This window comes from Ranitomeya imitator, chromosome 9, assembly GCF_032444005.1.
Source record: "Ranitomeya imitator isolate aRanImi1 chromosome 9, aRanImi1.pri, whole genome shotgun sequence".
NCBI classification, from domain to species: Eukaryota; Metazoa; Chordata; class Amphibia; order Anura; family Dendrobatidae; genus Ranitomeya; species Ranitomeya imitator.
Window position 1 is genome coordinate 140,547,993 of NC_091290.1, and position 18,361 is coordinate 140,566,353.

At 49.0% G+C, this 18,361-nt stretch overlaps 1 protein-coding gene across 1 annotated transcript; it reads right to left on the reverse strand.

Annotated features, from left to right (window-relative positions):
* Window positions 1-10,726: 10,726 nt before the first annotated feature.
* On the reverse strand, window positions 10,727-16,949 carry LOC138649111 (borealin-2-like). The gene is made up of 10 exons (XM_069739263.1): window positions 14,600-16,949; window positions 14,225-14,353; window positions 12,872-12,915; window positions 12,727-12,787; window positions 12,583-12,659; window positions 12,296-12,363; window positions 11,489-11,569; window positions 11,278-11,407; window positions 10,995-11,081; window positions 10,727-10,893 (listed from the first exon to the last, which is right to left on the reverse strand). The coding sequence occupies exons 1-10, from the start codon at window positions 14,730-14,732 to the stop codon at window positions 10,834-10,836; spliced, it is 870 nt and encodes a 289-aa protein (XP_069595364.1). The 5' UTR covers window positions 14,733-16,949; the 3' UTR covers window positions 10,727-10,833.
* Window positions 16,950-18,361: the final 1,412 nt, after the last annotated feature.

Sequence of the window (18,361 nt, forward strand, 5' to 3'; positions counted from 1 at the left end):
ATAGAAAAATGCCATAGATAAGAAAGGTGACGTGAAGCAGAACTACCATTATGTGAGTGATAAACTGTTATGTCCATAAGTATTGGGAGAGTACATAGATAAGGAGTGTGAATGTTTTATTGGCCCCCACATGGTCTGAGGTCACCTCAGAAAGACCTTTCTGAATTAAGGCTACCATACAAGAACAATTCAAAACCAAATTTCAAGAGCCATCAGAATATCAAGGAATCACCTGCTACATTACAAAGCTAAAGAAGAAAATAACCGGGTGCCTCTAGTAGTCGCCTATAATCCAAATCTGGAGGTGCTAAGGGGAGCTGCATGGAAATTACAACCTTTACTACAAAAAGATGCCCGCTTACAATCCATTTTTCCAGACCCCCAACTACTGTGTTTCAGCCACCCCCAGATCTAAGAAGCATCATTGTCAGAAGCTCCCTGTCCTCTCCAACAGCTGCAGGAACCTTTCCATGCAACCAGAAAAAATGTAAAACCTGTCCACTTATAATGACCACGGACAAGATAAAGATCCCCAACTCAAATCAGGACTACAAGATCCCAGGTACCTTCAGCTGCGTCACTTCTAATGTGGTGTACCTAATTATTTGTACTAAATGTCCAACTGGGGGTCTGTATGTGGGGGAGACAGGGCAGAGACTGAGAACAAGGATGAACTCTCATCACCACACAAGAAGAGAAAAAAGAATGGATCTACCTGTGGCCAAACATTTTTGTCTCCCCAATCACAGCACCATGGACATGAGATTACTTGTATTAAAATCTACCTTCAAATCTCAGAGAGACAGAAGAGTCTGGGAATATAAACTGATGACGACCTTTGACACTCTCAGTGCAGGAATGAATGTGTCACATGGATTTGTCTTTTTACATTAACTAAGGAACTTGCCCCTTAGACCATGTGGGGTCATCACAACAGAACCAGACCCCAATCAGAGGACAATAAAACTCCTTATCTATGAACTGTCCCAATATTTATGGACATAACTGTTTATCACTCTCACGTAATGGTAATTGTGCTTCACATCACCTGTCTTATCTATGGCATTTTTCCGTGTTGTGCATAAATATGTGATTCTTCCGAATTTCTATTAGTCTACTCTATGCCTGATGAAGAGACTTATGTAGTCTGGAAAGCTTGCAATTTGTTAGCATCTTTTCAGTTAGCCATTAAAAGGTGTCAGCCACTGAGGACTCTCAATTCTAAATCTGGATTTATCAGGAAATTCTCCCTATAGTCAGTCTCCTTATTACCATGTTCTCTTACATGTCGGGTGCAGGATCATTACACTGAGCGCACAGTGTCTGCCGGTGTCACACTCCCAGCACCAGGCCCTCCGGCACTTTGCATAGTAAACCTTGTGACAGTCGGGTACGATGGATAAAGGGAGATTCCCAGAGCCGTCGGCTCCTTCTAGCGTTGGTTCTTATGAGCAAACACCAGATGGACAAAGTAAAAGTCGTTACTGGCAACAGATGTCGTAATAAAATAAATAAATTAGAGCCTGCACCCCAACAATTCACAGAAAAATTTTTTTAAAGATTCACGAAGCATTATTAGCAGAATGAATCATTAGATGTCAGTGTAAACTGAAAAGCCACATGATGTCTGCAGGGCGAGGGCTGGCACCGTAGTGAGAGAAACCTGTCTGTGTCGTGATGGTTCACTGTCTGCAGAGGGTGCTGTGTACTGAATGCAGAGGTCGGGGGTTGTCTGAGGAACGGTCTGTGGTCCTCAGACCCAAAGAGAACAATTTTACTTTGATGAGTCCACAGTGTTTCTCCATTTCTCTTTAGGCCAGTTGTGTTCTTTGGCAAATTGTATCCGCATCAGTACATGTCATTTTTAATAACAGTGGGACTTTGCGGGGACTTCTTGCTAACAGATTAGCGTCTTCTGTCCCAGTCCTCACAGGGAACCTGAGACTGGTCATCCTGGAGCCGATCAGTGGCTGAGCCTTTGCCATTCTACCTATTCTTCCATCCATTAGAATGGTGGTCTAACGTTTTCTTCCTCATCTCTCTGGTTTGGCTTTCCATTTTAAGGGTATGTGCACACGTATTTTGGAGCTCTGCGGACTTTTTCGCAGCAGATTTGAGAAATCCGCAGGTAAAAGGCACTGCGTTTTAACCTGCTTATTTTCCGCGTTTTTTTATGCAGATTTTGTTCGGATTCCTATTATGGAGCAGGTGTAAACCGCAGCGGAATCCGCACAAAGAATTGACATGTGGAATGTAAACTGCAGCGTTTCTGCGCGTTTTTCTCCTACGTCTCATTGGGGGACACAGGACCATGGGTGTTATGCTGCTGCCACTAGGAGGACACTAAGTAATACAGAAAGAATAGCTCCTGCCCTGCAGTATATACCCTCCTGCTGGCTCCAAGTGACCCAGTTCTTGCTTAGTGTCTGTAGGAGGCACTTGGGTCTGCTTTCAGACCCTAACGTTTTTAATTTTTCTATTTTTTCCCCTTAACGGAGCGACTGGGGGCGACGGACCCTTTCTATGTTCCGATCTCCCCCGAACCATCAACAGGCAAGAACGTGGAGCTTTCCTCACGTATCCTTTCTTGCAACGTTGGATGCCAGCCCTGAGCTCACCTTGCGGGCGACGGTTCCTTCACGTTCCGATCTCCCCCCTCCATAGCAGGCGACCACATGGAGTAGCCCTCCATCTACCTCTGCTGGAGCCAGGTGCATAGCCGGACATATTATTGTATGTTGTCCGTGCAGCCCCCCTCTGCAACACCACTGATATAGCGGATGACGCATGGCGGCAGAAGCTCTCCACCCCTTCTCTGACTATGACAACGGTGGATTGAGCACCGGCCCACCGTATCTACCGTGAGTACACTGCGGGGGCCGAGGCGCTGGGGGGTCCTGGTCCCCGGGGTAGAAGGTCTGCATCTCTAGCAGGACATAGAGCCCGAGTCCGTGGGTGGTTCGCAGTGCTGTGTTTTTATGATGGAGCGCAGTTAAGGGGCACTAATAGCGGGCGCGAGGCCGCAACCGCAAGTTTTTAAAATTTAGTCCCTGGCTTTTCCCTTTCATACAGGCCGGAGTTCTTAGCCACGCCCACTGGCAATTGCCGCCACCCATCTTTTCCAGTGCTAATCGTTCCCTGAGAAGCACTCTCACAAGATCTCGGCGGCCATCTTGGGACACCCACAGCGCTGATCCTGCAGTGCTGCTTCAGCTCACCTAATCTCCGAATACGGTCTGCAACCTTCAGGACAATACATTGGGGACCTCCCCTGGGGACTCAAGACACAGGACCTGGGTAAGCTACAGATACATAACTTAACCCTTCCCCTGCTAGTAAGCGCTCTCCTCAAGGCTACTATGTCTCAATCAAGGACTCACAAAAAGTCTGGGAAAACCCACACTGTATTTTTCGCTGCATGTACCTCTTGTAAGGTCTCATTACCCCGGGGTCATAATACTGCCTTATGCACAGCTGGTGAACCGACGACTGTTCAGGAACCACCTGTTACTGACACCGAACCTAGTGAGCCTGGTCCCCCTAAGTGGGCTGCCTCCCTTACCCGGTCTATGGCATCCCTGGCAAAAGCGTTATAATCGTTCCGAAACCCCTCCTCTAACCAGGGCACTCTTACGGACGACGCTTCCGATCCGCAAAACCCCTCGTACTCTAGGGGCCGTACCTTGCCAAGTGGCTCTCGCTAGGGTTGAGCGAAACGGATCGTTCATTTTCAAAAGTCGCCGACTTTTGGCAAAGTCGGGTTTCATGAAACCCGACCCGATCCCTGTGTGGGGTCGGCCATGCGGTACGCGACTTTCGCGCCAAAGTCGCGTTTCGTATGACGCGCTTGGCGCCATTTTTTTCAGCCAATGAAGGGGCGTGGGCAGAGTGATGACATAGGTCTTAGGGGCGTGGACGCCTATCGCCATGTTGTCGCTTGTGCGCTGTAGCGATTTGCACTGTGTAACACCAGCTTTTCAGGAGAGAGAGAGAGAGAAGAAAAAAAAAAAAATCCCATTGGCTTTGCATTGGGTTTCGTGTTTCGGTCGATCCTCGACTTTTCGCCATAATCGGCCGATTTCACTCGACTCGACTTTTGAGATAGTCAGGTTTCGCGAAACCCGGCTCGACCCTAAAAAAGTCAAGGTCGCTCAACCCTAGCTCTCGCCCTTCCAGAAAAAGGACTCATGCCATATCCTCAGACCATCACCAGGATTCGGGTTCTGAGAGTTCCATTTCTCGCTCCCCTTCCATTGGGGCTAGCAGAGCACCTGTTTCAGAGGACGATTCTGACACGTCCCTAGATCAGGAATTTCATGATCAGGAGACTCTCGACTCTCTGAGTAAGTGAATAAGGCTTTGAAGCTTGAGGTGGAACCTTTTTTCTAAAACGGATCATGCCGTGTCCTTTAAGAGGACCAAGTGAGCTCACAAAGTATTCGCTACTCATCCCGAATTTAAGGAAATAGTTGAATCTCACAGGATCCGTCCCGATAAACGATTCACAGGGCAGAAGCCCATGGAATCAAAATATCCCTTTGCCCAGGATCTAAGAAAAGATTGGTCTCAATCTTCCCTGGTAGATCTTCAGGTATCACGCCTGGCTACTAAATTTATTTTATCCTCTTCGGAGGGCGCCTTTATTAAAAACCCAACCGATCGTCAGATTGACAATATGGCATGTTCAGCCTTTGAAGCCTCAGCAGCTGCATTCTTCCCATCTTTTGCCGCTATGTGGGTGGCTAAGGCTATGACCCACTGGGTTGAGGTCTTGCCTGCAGCGGTGCTGGATACTGATCTTCCCCCGGAGATAGCAGACTTCGCTACTCAGATAGCCAGAGCTGGAGATATTGTAGTTTCTGCATCCCTGGACGCTGCTAACTGTGCTTCGCAAGCAGCAGCAAACGCCATCACCATCCATAGATCCTTATGGCTCAGGGACTGGCGTGCGGATTCGGCTTCCAAAAAAGTCACTGACTTTTCTTCCATATCGGAGCAGTCGCCTTTTTGGCGAAAAGCTCGACCAATTAATTTCCGACGCCACTGGAGGGAAGAGTAAATTTCTTCCACAACAGAGATCCTTTCGGAACCAGCAGCAGTAGGCTCGGTCCCGATTTTTTTTGCCTCAACTCAAATTGGTCCTCTATCTCCACATCTTCCAGACCTGGCCAGGCACAACAAAGAGATTGAGGTCCTCAGACCTCTTACAAACCTTCCCCTTTTTGGAGAGGCAGGCCTAGGCAGTCAGGGTCCAGACCGGGCAGGTCTCCCACTCAATGACTCCCTGCTGTATCCGGAGGACACCCTCAAAGTAGGCGGCCGACTGCTTTCCTTCAGCGACACGTGGCTCTCGGTCGTTCACGACGTATGGGTCCGCGACCTAGTGTCCTCCGGATACAAGATAGAATTCTCCTGTCTTCCACCAAATCGCTTCCTCCTGTCTTCTTCTCCCAGGGCAAAGGCATCAGAGTTCTTCCAGGCCATAAGCTCTCTAAAAGAAGACGGGGTTATTATCCTGGTCCCTCAAAGCGAAAGGTTTCAAGGTTTTTATTCAAACCTGTTCATTGTTCCAAAGAAGGACGGTACAGTACGGCCCATACTGGACCTAAAACTGCTGAACAAGTTCGTCAGGGTGCGACGGTTCTGGATGGAATCGCTTCGTTCTGTCATCGCCTCCATGGAAAAAGGCGAGTTCCTGGCGTCCATAGACATCCAGGACGCGTACCTCCACATTCCTATATTACCTTCTCACCAAAGGTTTCTTCGCTTCGCAGTTCAGGAAGATCACTTTCAGTTTGCTGCTCTGCCCTTCGGCCTCGGCACTGCTCCCAGGGTATTCACCAAGGTCATGGCGGCCGCCGTGGCCATCCTTCATACCCGAGGTGTGGTGGTGCTACCGTAACTAGAAGATATCCTCATCAAAGGCCCCTCTTTCCGCACCTGCAAGGAGGCCGTGAACATCACAATAGATTCTCTTTCTCGCCTGGGTTGGAAGATAAACTTCAAAAAATCTTCCCCAGTACCGGCACAGCGAATTTCCTTTCTAGGAATGATACTGGACTCGTCTCAGGGGTTGGTACTTGTTCCCCCGGAAAAGATCTCAGTCTTGCAGTGAGAAGCTCTCCCAACCTCATTCTCTCTCTCTCTTTGTTTCAGTATGAGAGTCCTCGGCAGGATGGTAGCAGCTATGGAGGCGGTCCGATTCGCTCAACTACACCTCCGCCCCTTACAAACATGCTCTCCTGGCTGTGTGGGACAGGAACCCGTTCTCTCTCGATCGTCGTTTCCTCCTTCCCCAGCGAGTCAGACAATCTCTCAGGTGGTGGACTTTGAAGTCCTCCCTGAATCAAGGGAAGTCCTTTCTCCCAGTACATTGGCTAGTTGTGACAATAGATGCCAGTCTTCTGGGCTGGGGAGCGGTGTTCCGCCAACACACTGCTCATGGCCGCTGGTGTCTTCGGGAAGCTCGCCTGCCCATCAACATCCTGGAAATACGAGCAATCCGGTTGGCTCTTCTTCAATTCCACCCCTTCCTCACGGGTCGTCCCATCAGGATTCAGTCCGACAATGCCACTGCAGTGGCATACATCAACCGGCAGGGGAACACGCAGCCATGTCCGAGGTAGGCCACATTCTTCATTGGGCCGAGGAACACCGCTCAATGATATCAGTGGTTCACATCCCGGGAGTGGAAAATTGGGAGGCAGATTTTCTCCGCCGTCAAGGTCTCGACTCCGGAAAGTGGTCTCTTCATTCGGAGATCTTCCACCAGATCTGCTGTCGTTGGGGAACCCCTGAAGTGGATCTAATGGCCTCACGGCTAAATTCCAAGGTTCCCAACTTCATAGCTCGATCCCACGATCCGGCAGCCATTGGGGCAGATGCACTCGTTCACTCGTGGCATTAGTTCCAGCTTCCGTACATATTTTCCCCGCTTCCTTTGCTGCCGAGAGTTATCAAGAAGATCAGAGCGGAGGGGATACCAGTAATTCTGATTGCGCCAGATTGGCCGTGCAGGGCCTGGTATGCCAAACTAGTCGCCGATGTCCCCTGGTGATTACCGAATTGCACAGACCTGTTGTCCCAGGGCCCCATTTACCACCAGAACTCCGAGGCCCTGTGTTTGACAGCATGGCCGTTGAGTCCCGGGTGCTGACACAGGCAGGCTTCTCTCAGAAAGTCATTTCTACCATGATCAGTGCTAGAAAGCCTACATCTATGCGTATATATCATCACATCTGGAAGACCTTCTTCTCATGGTGCAAGGACCGAGGAAGCTCTCCTCTTGAATGTTCCATTCCTTCCATCCTCGAATTCCTTCAGTCGGGTTTGGACTTAGGTCTCGCCCTTAGTTCTCTCAAAGGGCAGATTTCAGCCTTGTCAGTCCTGTTTCAACTTAAAATTGCCAACAGATTACTGGTGAAGACGTTCATTCAGGGAGTCTCCCATGTGGTGCCGCCCTATAAGATGCCGTTGGAACCATGGGACCTTAATTTGGTCCTCGGAGTCTTGCAAGAGGCTCCTTTTGAACCTCTGCAGGACGTTTCCCTGTCTTTTCTGTCATGGAAAGTTGCCTTCCTGGTTGCAGTCACGTCCATCTGACGAGTCTCAGAGTTGGCGACTTTGTCTTGTCAAGTTCCTATTCCTAATTTTTCACCAAGATAAGATGGTTTTGAGAACATCCCCATCTTTTCTGCCAAAAGTTTTCTCATCTTTCCACCTCAATGAGGAAATTGTCTTGCCTTCACTTTGCCCGGCCCCAGTACATCGCACCGAGAAGGCTCTTCACACTCTGGACTTGGTGAGAGCTCTTAGGAGATACGTCTCGAGGATGGCGTCTTTCCGCAGGTCAGATGCCCTGTTTGTGCTCCCGGAAAGGCCAAGGAAAGGTCTAGCTGCTTCCACAGCTACGATAGCCAAGTGGATTCATTCAGCTATCCAGGAGTCCTACCGAGTTAGAGGTCACTCCGTCCCAGCAGGGATTAAGGCTCATTCTACTTGGTCAGTGGGTGCGTCTTGGGGCATCCGGCACCAGGTGTCGGCAGCACAAGTCTACAGAACTGCGACTTGGTCCTGCACATGTTTACGAAGCATTACCATGTCCATTCTCAGGCTTTGGCAAATGTGTCTGTCGGCAGACGAATTTTGCAGGTGGCAGTGCTGCATCTGTAACTTGTGGGTACAGGGAGCTATTGCAGTAGATTCTTTCCCACCCAGGGACTTCTTTAGGCTGTCCCATGATCCTGTGTCCCCCAATGAGGCATAGGAGAAATAGGGGTTTTTGTGTACTCACCGTAAAATCCTTTTCTCTGAGCCAATCATTGGGGGATGCAGCACCCACCCTGTTAGCCTATTGGCTTTAGTTTTTTCTGTGTTGACTTGGTTTTGACATAGTTCTTTCTTGTTAAATGTTAAGCTCCTACTGCTTTGTCACCGAACTGGTTCACTTGGTGCCAGCAGGAAGGTGTATGCTGCAGGGGAGGAGTTATTCTTTCTGTATTACTTGTGTCCTCCTAGTGGCAGCAGCATAACACCCATGGTTCTGTGTCCACCAATGATTGGTTCGGAGAAAAGGATTTTACGGTGAGTACACAAAAATCCCTATTTTTCTGCAGCATGGGCACTGCAGATTGCGGTTTCCATAGGTTTACATTGTACTGTAAAACGCATGGAAAGCTGCTGCGGACCCCCGGCAAAATCCGCAACATGTGCACAGCCTAAAGCATTGGAGATTATTGTAGCTGAACAGCCGATTGTCTGCACTTCTTTTACCCTCTATTAACTTTTTAACCACAGTTCACTGTTCTTCTGGAATGACCCTTATTTTTCCAGCTTTTAAGGTGAAATGCATGTACAACATGTCTTGGCTTCACCCTTAAATGAAGCTTTAGTCACACTAAACGACTTACCAACGATCACGACCAGCGATACGACCTGGCAGTGATCGTTGGTAAGTCGTTGTGTGGTCGCTGGGGAGCTGTCACACAGACAGCTCTCTCCAGCGACCAACGATCAGGGAAAAGACTTCGGCATCGTTTAACCTGTCTTCAACGATGCCGAAGTCCCCCTGCAGCACCCGTGTAACCAGGGTAAACATCGGGTTACTAAGTGCAGGCCCGCGCTTAGTAACCTGATATTTACCCTGGGTACCATTGTAAAAGTTAAAAAAACAAAACAAACAAACACTACATACTCACATTCTGATGTCTGTCATGTCCCCCGCCGGCATCCACAGGGTTAAAACTGCTTTTGGCAAGAGCGCTGCTAATGCACGTGCTCCGGCTAAGAGTTTCCCTGCACTGACTCAGCGCCGGCCGTAAAGCAGGGCACAGCGGTGACATCACCGCTGTTACGGCCGGCGCTGACAGTGCAGGAAAGCTCTCGGCCGGAGCGCGTGCATTAGCAGCGCTCCTGCCGAAAGCAGTTTTAACCCTGTGGACGCCGGGGGACGTGACAGACATCAGAATGTGAGTATGTAGTGTTTGTTTGTTTGTTTTTTTTTTTTAACTTTTACAATGGTAACCAGGGTAAATATCAGGTTACTAAGCGCGGCCCTGCGCTTAGTAACCCGATATTTACCCTGGTTACAAGTGAACACATCGCTGGATCGGCGTCACACACACCGATCCAGCGATGACAGCAGGTGATCAGCGACCAAAAAATGGTCCTGATCATTTCCAGCGACCAACGATCTCCCAGCAGGGGACTGATCGTTAGTCGCTGTCACACATAACGAGATCGTTAGCGGGATCGTTGCTACGTCACCAAAAGCGTGACGTTGCAATGATATCGTTATGTGTGACTCCAGCTTAAGGGCCACCAGATTCACACCTGTGTCTTCACACTATGATCTCACTAATTAAACTCCACACTGGTAGTATTTTGAATATAATAGCATGACTAAACATTATATTGATCCTGCATTATATCCCAGAGCTGCACTCACTATTCTGCCAGTGGAGTTAGTGCTGGAGGAGAACACAGGATGCAACTCAGGATCAGTAATGTAATGTATGTACACAGTGACTGCCCCAGCAGAATAGTGAGTGCAGCTCTGGGGTATAATACAGGATGTAACTCAGGATCAGTAATGTAATGTATGTACACAGTGACTGCACCAGCAGAATAGTGAGTGCAGCTCTGGGGTATAATACAGGATGTAACTCAGGATCAGTAATGTAATGTATGTACACAGTGACTGCCCCAGCAGAATAGTGAGTGCAGCTCTGGGGTATAATACAGGATGTAACTCAGGATCAGTAATGTAATGTATGTACACAGTGACTGCACCAGCAGAATAGTGAGTGCAGCTCTGGGGTATAATTCAGGATGTAACTCAGGATCAGTAATGTATGTACACAGTGACTGCACCAGCAGAATAGTGAGTGCAGCTCTGGGGTATAATACAGGAGGTAACTCAGGATCAGTAATGTATTGTATGTACACAGTGATTGCACCAGCAGAATAGTGAGTGCAGCTCTGGAGTATAATACAGGATGTAACTCAGGATCAGTAATGTAATGTATGTACACAGTGACTGCACCAGCAGAATAGTGAGTGCAGCTCTGGGGTATAATACAGGAGGTAACTCAGGATCAGTAATGTAATGTATGTACACAGTGATTGCACCAGCAGAATAGTGAGTGCAGCTCTGGAGTATTACAGTTAATATTTCTTGTTCCTTACCACCTCCAGGTGCAGTCCTCACACAGATTATGATCAAATATGACATATACTGAGTATTAGTTTTATTAGAATTACAGAATCACTTGCATAAATAAGACATTTATAAAAATAAAATATACTCTGCAGGATGTGGCTCTTCGTTCACCATCACTCTTGGCCGCTCCCGTGATGCTGCGTGGCTTTGGCGCACAGGGTGGTGAGCTGACCCTGAGGAGACAGAGGGAGATGTTGGACGATGGCTCCAGCTTTCCTTACACCTCTGCTTGCAGCCAGAGAATGACTCCATGATCTCCATGTTAGCCGCTTACCACCAGCGTGTGGATGTGCTGCACCGTGTCTTGTCTCAGCAGCTCCACATCCAGAGTCTCCAGGTCGTCGTACTCTGTAGATAACGTCTGCAGGGGAGAAGAATCGGTAAGATGAGGACAGGCGGACCCCTTGAGGCTGTAGAGTGGGCACAGCAGAGTGCTTTGGTACCATAAGGGGATGAAAAACTGGGACTAAGCATCGGGCGCGTACCAGGATGTCACCTCTAATGTCAGCAGGGGCATCAGACCCCCATCACAGCTAGATCTGGGTGCCCACCATTACCTGCCCATCCACCAGTGGTATATGTACAAAAGGAAGGCCTTCATGTAGCGTCGGGATGTCAGTCACTGATGAGCAGGCGCGGTTCCTCGTGATGCTCCTCGTGATACGGGTAGTAGGCGCCATCACATTTCTGGGGGAAAAAAAAAATATAAAAATTTATATATTTTTATATAGTACTATTGCAGAGTACAAGGCATAAAGTCAGATGTACCTTGAAGTTCTGGATATCGTTCTGCTGGATGAAGTTGACACCATCTTCGGAGCTTTATTTAATGGAGTTGCAGATATCGACCTAAGGAATCGGTAAGAATTTCATGAAACTTCTAATATCAAGCTGCGAATCACTTCCTGTTAGCCTCCACTAGGGGGAGCTCCCCACACTGCACAGTCAGCTCCCTCTAGTGGTGACTTTAGGAGCCGCTTCCTTCCACATACCAAGATATCTGGTTGGTTTAGTCTGAGAACTGGACTCCAATTAAGTGTTTGTTATTTTGCACGTATCCTACATCATCATCATAATCACACTACAGCCAGAGGCATAACAATGACAGAGCGCCCATGATGGGGCCCGCCGACACCACCAGCTGAACTCTATATAGTCAAAATTTGGCACTGGGGCCCATCTAACTCTCGATACACCACCGACGACTACAGCAGAGTACATACAGATTTATTTGCACCTGTCCCCAATGGTAAGGGGTAATAAACCATTACTATAACATGATGGGGTCAGCAGCATTCACCCCACTTCCAATATTCCACATACAGTCGGGAAATAAGTATTTGACACACTGCTGAGTTTGCAAGTTTTCCCCCTGCATAGAATGGAGAGGTCTAATTTTTATCGTAGGTGCACTTCACCTGTGAGAGACAGAATCTAAAAATAAAACCAGAAAAATCACATTATATTGGGAAGCTAGAAAGAAAAATCTGCGACAGTATCCAAGACTTATTTCCCCCTCTGTATATAGGTGTTTGGAGTCTGGTCAGATCTCAGCACGGAGCCCCCAGAAGTTACCTGGGTAAAGAGGACGTTTTCTTCCCAGAATCATTAGTCAGTGATACAAGAGATTTACTTTTTACTACCTGTGAGGAGAGAATAAAAGGTAGATGCAGAGTGATGTCATCAGGTGCACTGTACTCTGCATGATGTCATCAGGTGCACTGTACTCTGCGTGATGTCATCAGGTGCACTGTACTCAGCGTGATGTCATCAGGTGCACTGTACTCAGCGTGAGGTCATCGGACACGGCAGGACACATGGCGGCCAGGTGAAGGCTGGTCGTCACTGCCCTCTGCACTCACCTTCTGCACGGTCCGGGTCTTCTGCACCGTGGACATCACTTTAGGATCAGGAGGTCCTATTGTCGTGGTCACTTTAGCTGAGAAGAGAGACTGCTGGTCACACGACCATCACAGAATAGCGTCCAGCGCCGGACACACACTTACCCTTCTTGCTGTTCTTTCTTACTAGTTTGGCCTCTTGCAGTTCTTCATCCAGACTGTCAGCCTGCAACCGAGGAAGATGTAAAGTACAGATCCATAAAGGGGCCAACACCAGAGAGAACTACAGGTATCAGGATACCCCCCTCACCTTCACAAGGGAAGCAGAGTCAGCCTTGTTCATGTCCATCAGCTCTAACAAAGCAGAGATTAGAAATGTGACTGAATTATACTCCAGAGCTGCACTCACTATTCTGCTGGTGCAGTCACTGTGTACATACATTACATTACTGATCCTGAGTTACATCCTGTATTATACCCCAGAGCTGCACTCACTATTCTGCTGGTGCAGTCATTGTGTACATACATTACTGATCCTGAGTTACATCCTGTATTATACCCCAGAGCTGCACTCACTATTCTGCTGGTGCAGTCACTGTGTACATACATTACTGATCCTGAGTTACATCCTGTATTATACCCCAGAGCTGCACTCACTATTCTGCTGGTGCAGTCACTGTGTACATACATTACTGATCCTGAGTTACATCCTGTATTATACCCCAGAGCTGCACTCACTATTCTGCTGGTGCAGTCACTGTGTACATACATTACATTACTGATCCTGAGTTACCTTCTGTATTATACTCCAGAGCTGCACTCACTATTCTGCTGGTGCAGTCACTGTGTACATACATTACATTACTGATCCTGAGTTACATCCTGTATTATACTCCAGAGCTGCACTCACTATTCTGCTGGTGCAGTCACTGTGTACATACATTACTGATCTTGAGTTACATCCTGTATTATACCCCAGAGCTGCACTCACTATTCTGCTGGTGCAGTCACTGTGTACATACATTACATTACTGACCCTGAGTTACATCCTGTATTATACCCCAGAGCTGCACTCACTATTCTGCTGGTGCAGTCACTGTGTACATACATTACATTACTGACCCTGAGTTACATCCTGTATTATACCCCAGAGCTGCACTCACTATTCTGCTGGTGCAGTCACTGTGTACATACATTACATTACTGATCCTGAGTTACCTCCTGTATTATACTCCAGAGCTGCACTCACTATTCTGCTGGTGCAGTCACTGTGTACATACATTACATTACTGATCCTGAGTTACCTCCTGTATTATACTCCAGAGCTGCACTCACTATTCTGCTGGTGCAGTCACTGTGTACATACATTACATTACTGATCCTGAGTTACATCCTGCATTATACTCCAGAGCTGCACTCACTATTTTACTTCCCAGAATACTTCTGAAGTCTGCAGAATTGTGATTGCAGACTAACCAATTCTGGATCAGTACATCACAGCATGTTACTTTTTAGAATAGCTGGGATCTATCACGCACATCTCCACACCATCCTGCACTTTCCCACTCCCTTATACGTGGAGGCATCAGCAGTCAGGAACACTGTAGAGCTGGGTGACCGCCTTGTTGTTGGCCAGTGTCCCCCAGGTTGCGCAGCGACTCACTGTAGTACTCGCCAACCCTCATCTGTCGTATGGACATGGGCATCTTCAGGAGCTCCATCTCGAAGATCTGGTCCGGGAGCATGTACAGAACCTCCAGCTCCTTGTTCACCTCCATCATACGCTCCTTCTCTGAAAAAGATAAAAAAAAAAAAAATGGAAGCCATCATATAGGTGACCAAGGACCCCCACTGACAGCTGCCCACCCCTGCACAGACTGAGAATGAGCTACACAGTGGCCAGAAGTCCACCATAGCAAACCCTCAGTGTCAGGTCAGTGGGGGACCCCTGTAAGTTAGATCTAACTACAGCCAATGGTCAGGGCATGCTGGAGGTTGTTCTCCAGGCCTGGGTTGGACATTTTGCCCCACCACTCACTTTGCTGGATGAAGTCCTGCATGAAGAGCCGGATCTTCTCATTCTTCTGCTCCTGCAGAGGGTCCACCATCCCCAGCCCGGAGTCTCCGCTCCCCCGGGACGCCATCTTCTTCCTGGTCCTTTTTGGGGGCATTATGCCAACCTGCAACCAAACAATCCTGACCCCTGAAACCTGTGAGACACCTGCACAGACCTCTGAGAGCCGCCCTTATATAACGAGGAGGTGAGGCTGCAACACCTGCAGATGCTAACACAGGGGCGGGAGCCAAACTACAACTCCCAGCATGCCTGGACATCCTTTTAGGATCTCTGCTTGGTGGTAGAATCATGGATTGTGATCTCTGGGAGGATGGAGAACTTCTGCTCCGCATTAATCCACGCCCAATAACAGAAGATGTGCGCCACAACCCCCATCCATCCGCCATACTGGGTGAGTCTGCTGATAATGTGGTAATACCCCACTGCACAGCTAGGTGGCAGCAGAGACAGAAACAATCACTATTGATTTTGGCTGATAATGTGGTAATACCCTACTACACAGCTAGGTGGCAGCAGAGAGACAAACGAAATCAGGATTGATTTTGGCTTATAATGTGGTAATACCCCACTGCACAGCTAGGTGGCAGCAGAAACACGCGATCAGGATTGATTTTGTCTGATAATGTGTTAATACCCCACTGCACAGCTAGGTGGCAGCACAGAGCCTGGAGCGATAAATGATTGATTTTGGCTGATAATGTGGTAATACCCTACTACACAGCTAGGTGGCAGCAGAGAGACAGACGAGATCAGGATTGATTTTGGCTTATAATGTGGTAATACCCCACTGCACAGCTAGGTGGCAGCACAGAGACAGGAGCGATCACGATTGGTTTTGGAGAGTTTTTCACATTTTTTTCACCAGATTTGATTTTCATCGTATTATGTTATTGCCGACTCTGCTACATTGGATCTTATAATGTGTGCAACTCGCCATTTATTACAAGCCTCCCCGGCAGGGTCCGCGTTGCCAGCACTGGCACGGTGGCGGTATTTTCTTCTATGTCGTGGTGGCGACTGGCTACTGAATCAATAACGCTTGCAGCCAATCAGAGTTCAGCTTTTATTACCTAAAATGTTACCTTTAAGGCCCAGTTTTTACCAGTATGACCGTGTAAACATATGCAAAATGCCTCCGGGGGGGATCAAAAGTCAGGAAATGCCCCCATTACACTGCACCCGGGGGAGAACGGCAGCACAGGTACCACTTCTTAGGCTACTTTCACACTGGCGTTTTTTGCAATACGCCGTTTATGGCAAAAAACGCATCCTGCAAAGTTGTTTGCAGGATGCGTTTTTGCCCCATAGATTAACATTGGCGACGCATTGCCACACAGAGCAAACATCGTGCGACGGTTGCGCTGTGTTGTGGCGGACCGCCGGGAGCAGAAAACGCTATATGTAACCGCCCCCACCTCCCCGCACCTCACAATGGGGCAGCGGATGCGCCGGAGAAATGCATCTGCTGCACCCATTGTGCGGCGCATCAACCGCTAGCGTCGTCATCTCGGCCCGACGCAGTGCAACGGGCAGATTCCAACGCTAGTGTGAAAGTAGCCTTATAACGTGCTGCGATCAGGCTCCATCTTGGCCCTGAGAGGGTTACAGGAAGGAATGCATGTTGTCTTAAAGGGATAATTTCCCTCCTCTCACTTCTGCAGCGGGAGGTGACGTCACGTGTAAAGGAAGCGACCGGCGCGTGGGCATGAATGTCAGGTTCATAGGAGCAGGACAGGTGCACCTTTAAAGCACGCCCCTTTAATTTCTCATATTTGCTTTTGCTGTGATAATCCAGAGTATCTGATAATCCAGCATGGACCAGGGGCCCGGACTAAACGGAAGGAGGCAATCGGGAACCTCTCACTTCAACATGAGGGAAGCGCACAATACTTATGTGGATGAGACCAGGTGTGGCTGGGGGGGCGGAACGATGGCGGATGTGACCACGAGCGGGCAGAACAGGGACACACTATATATATATATATACCAGGATGGGGGGACACATATACCAGGGTGGGGGGGGTCACACATATATACCAGGATAGGGGGACACATATATATATACCAGGATGGGGGGCGGACACATATATACCAGGGTGAGGGGGGTCACACATATATACCAGGATGGGGGGGCACACATATATATACCAGGATGGGGGGCGGACACATATATACCAGGGTGAGGGGGGTCACACATATATACCAGGATGGGGGGGGGACACATATATACCAGGATGGGGGGGGGACACATATATACCAGGATGGGGGGCGGACACATATATACCAGGGTGAGGGGGGTCACACATATATACCAGGATAGGGGGACACATATACCAGGGTGGGGGGGGGACACATATATACCAGGATAGGGGGACACATATATATATACCAGGATGGGGGGCGGACACATATATACCAGGGTGGGGGGGGTCACACATATATACCAGGATAGGGGGACACATATACCAGGGTGGGGGGGGACACACATATATACCAGGATGGGGGGGACACATATACCAGGGTGGGGGGGGTCACACATATATACCAGGATAGGGGGACACATATACCAGGGTGGGGGGGGTCACACATATATACCAGGATGGGGGGGACACATATACCAGGATAGGGGGACACATATACCAGGGTGGGGGGGGGACACACATATATACCAGGATAGGGGGACACATATACCAGGGTGGGGGGGGTCACACATATATACCAGGATAGGGGGACACATATACCAGGGTGGGGGGGGTCACACATATATACCAGGATGGGGGGGACACATACCAGGGTGGGGGGGGACACACATATATACCAGGATAGGGGGACACATATATATATATACCAGGATGGGGGGCGGACACATATATACCAGGGTGGGGGGGACACACATATATACCAGGATAGGGGGACACATATACCAGGATGGGGGGGACACATATACCAGGGTGGGGGGGGGTCACACATATATACCAGGATAGGGGGACACATATACCAGGGTGGGGGGGGTCACACATATATACCAGGATGGGGGGGACACATATACCAGGGTGGGGGGGGGGACACACATATATACCAGGATGGGGGGGACACATATACCAGGGTGGGGGGGGACACACATATATACCAGGATAGGGGGACACATATACCAGGGTGGGGGGGGACACACATATATACCAGGATGGGGGGGACACATATACCAGGGTGGGGGGGTCACACATATATACCAGGATGGGGGGGACACATATACCAGGGTGGGGGGGGACACACATATATACCAGGATGGGGGGGACACATATACCAGGGTGGGGGGGGACACACATATATACCAGGATAGGGGGACACATATACCAGGGTGGGGGGGACACACATATATACCAGGATAGGGGGACACATATATATATATACCAGGATGGGGGGGACACATATATATACCAGGGTGAGGGGGGTCACGCATATATACCAGGATGGGGGGGGACACATATATATATACCAGGATGGGGGGGGGGACACATATATATACCAGGATGGGGGGCGGACACATATATACCAGGATGGGGGGCGGACACATATATACCAGGGTGAGGGGGGTCACACATATATACCAGGATGGGGGGGGGACACATATACCAGGATGGGGGGGGGACACATATATACCAGGATGGGGGGCGGACACATATATACCAGGATGGGGGGCGGACACATATATACCAGGATGGG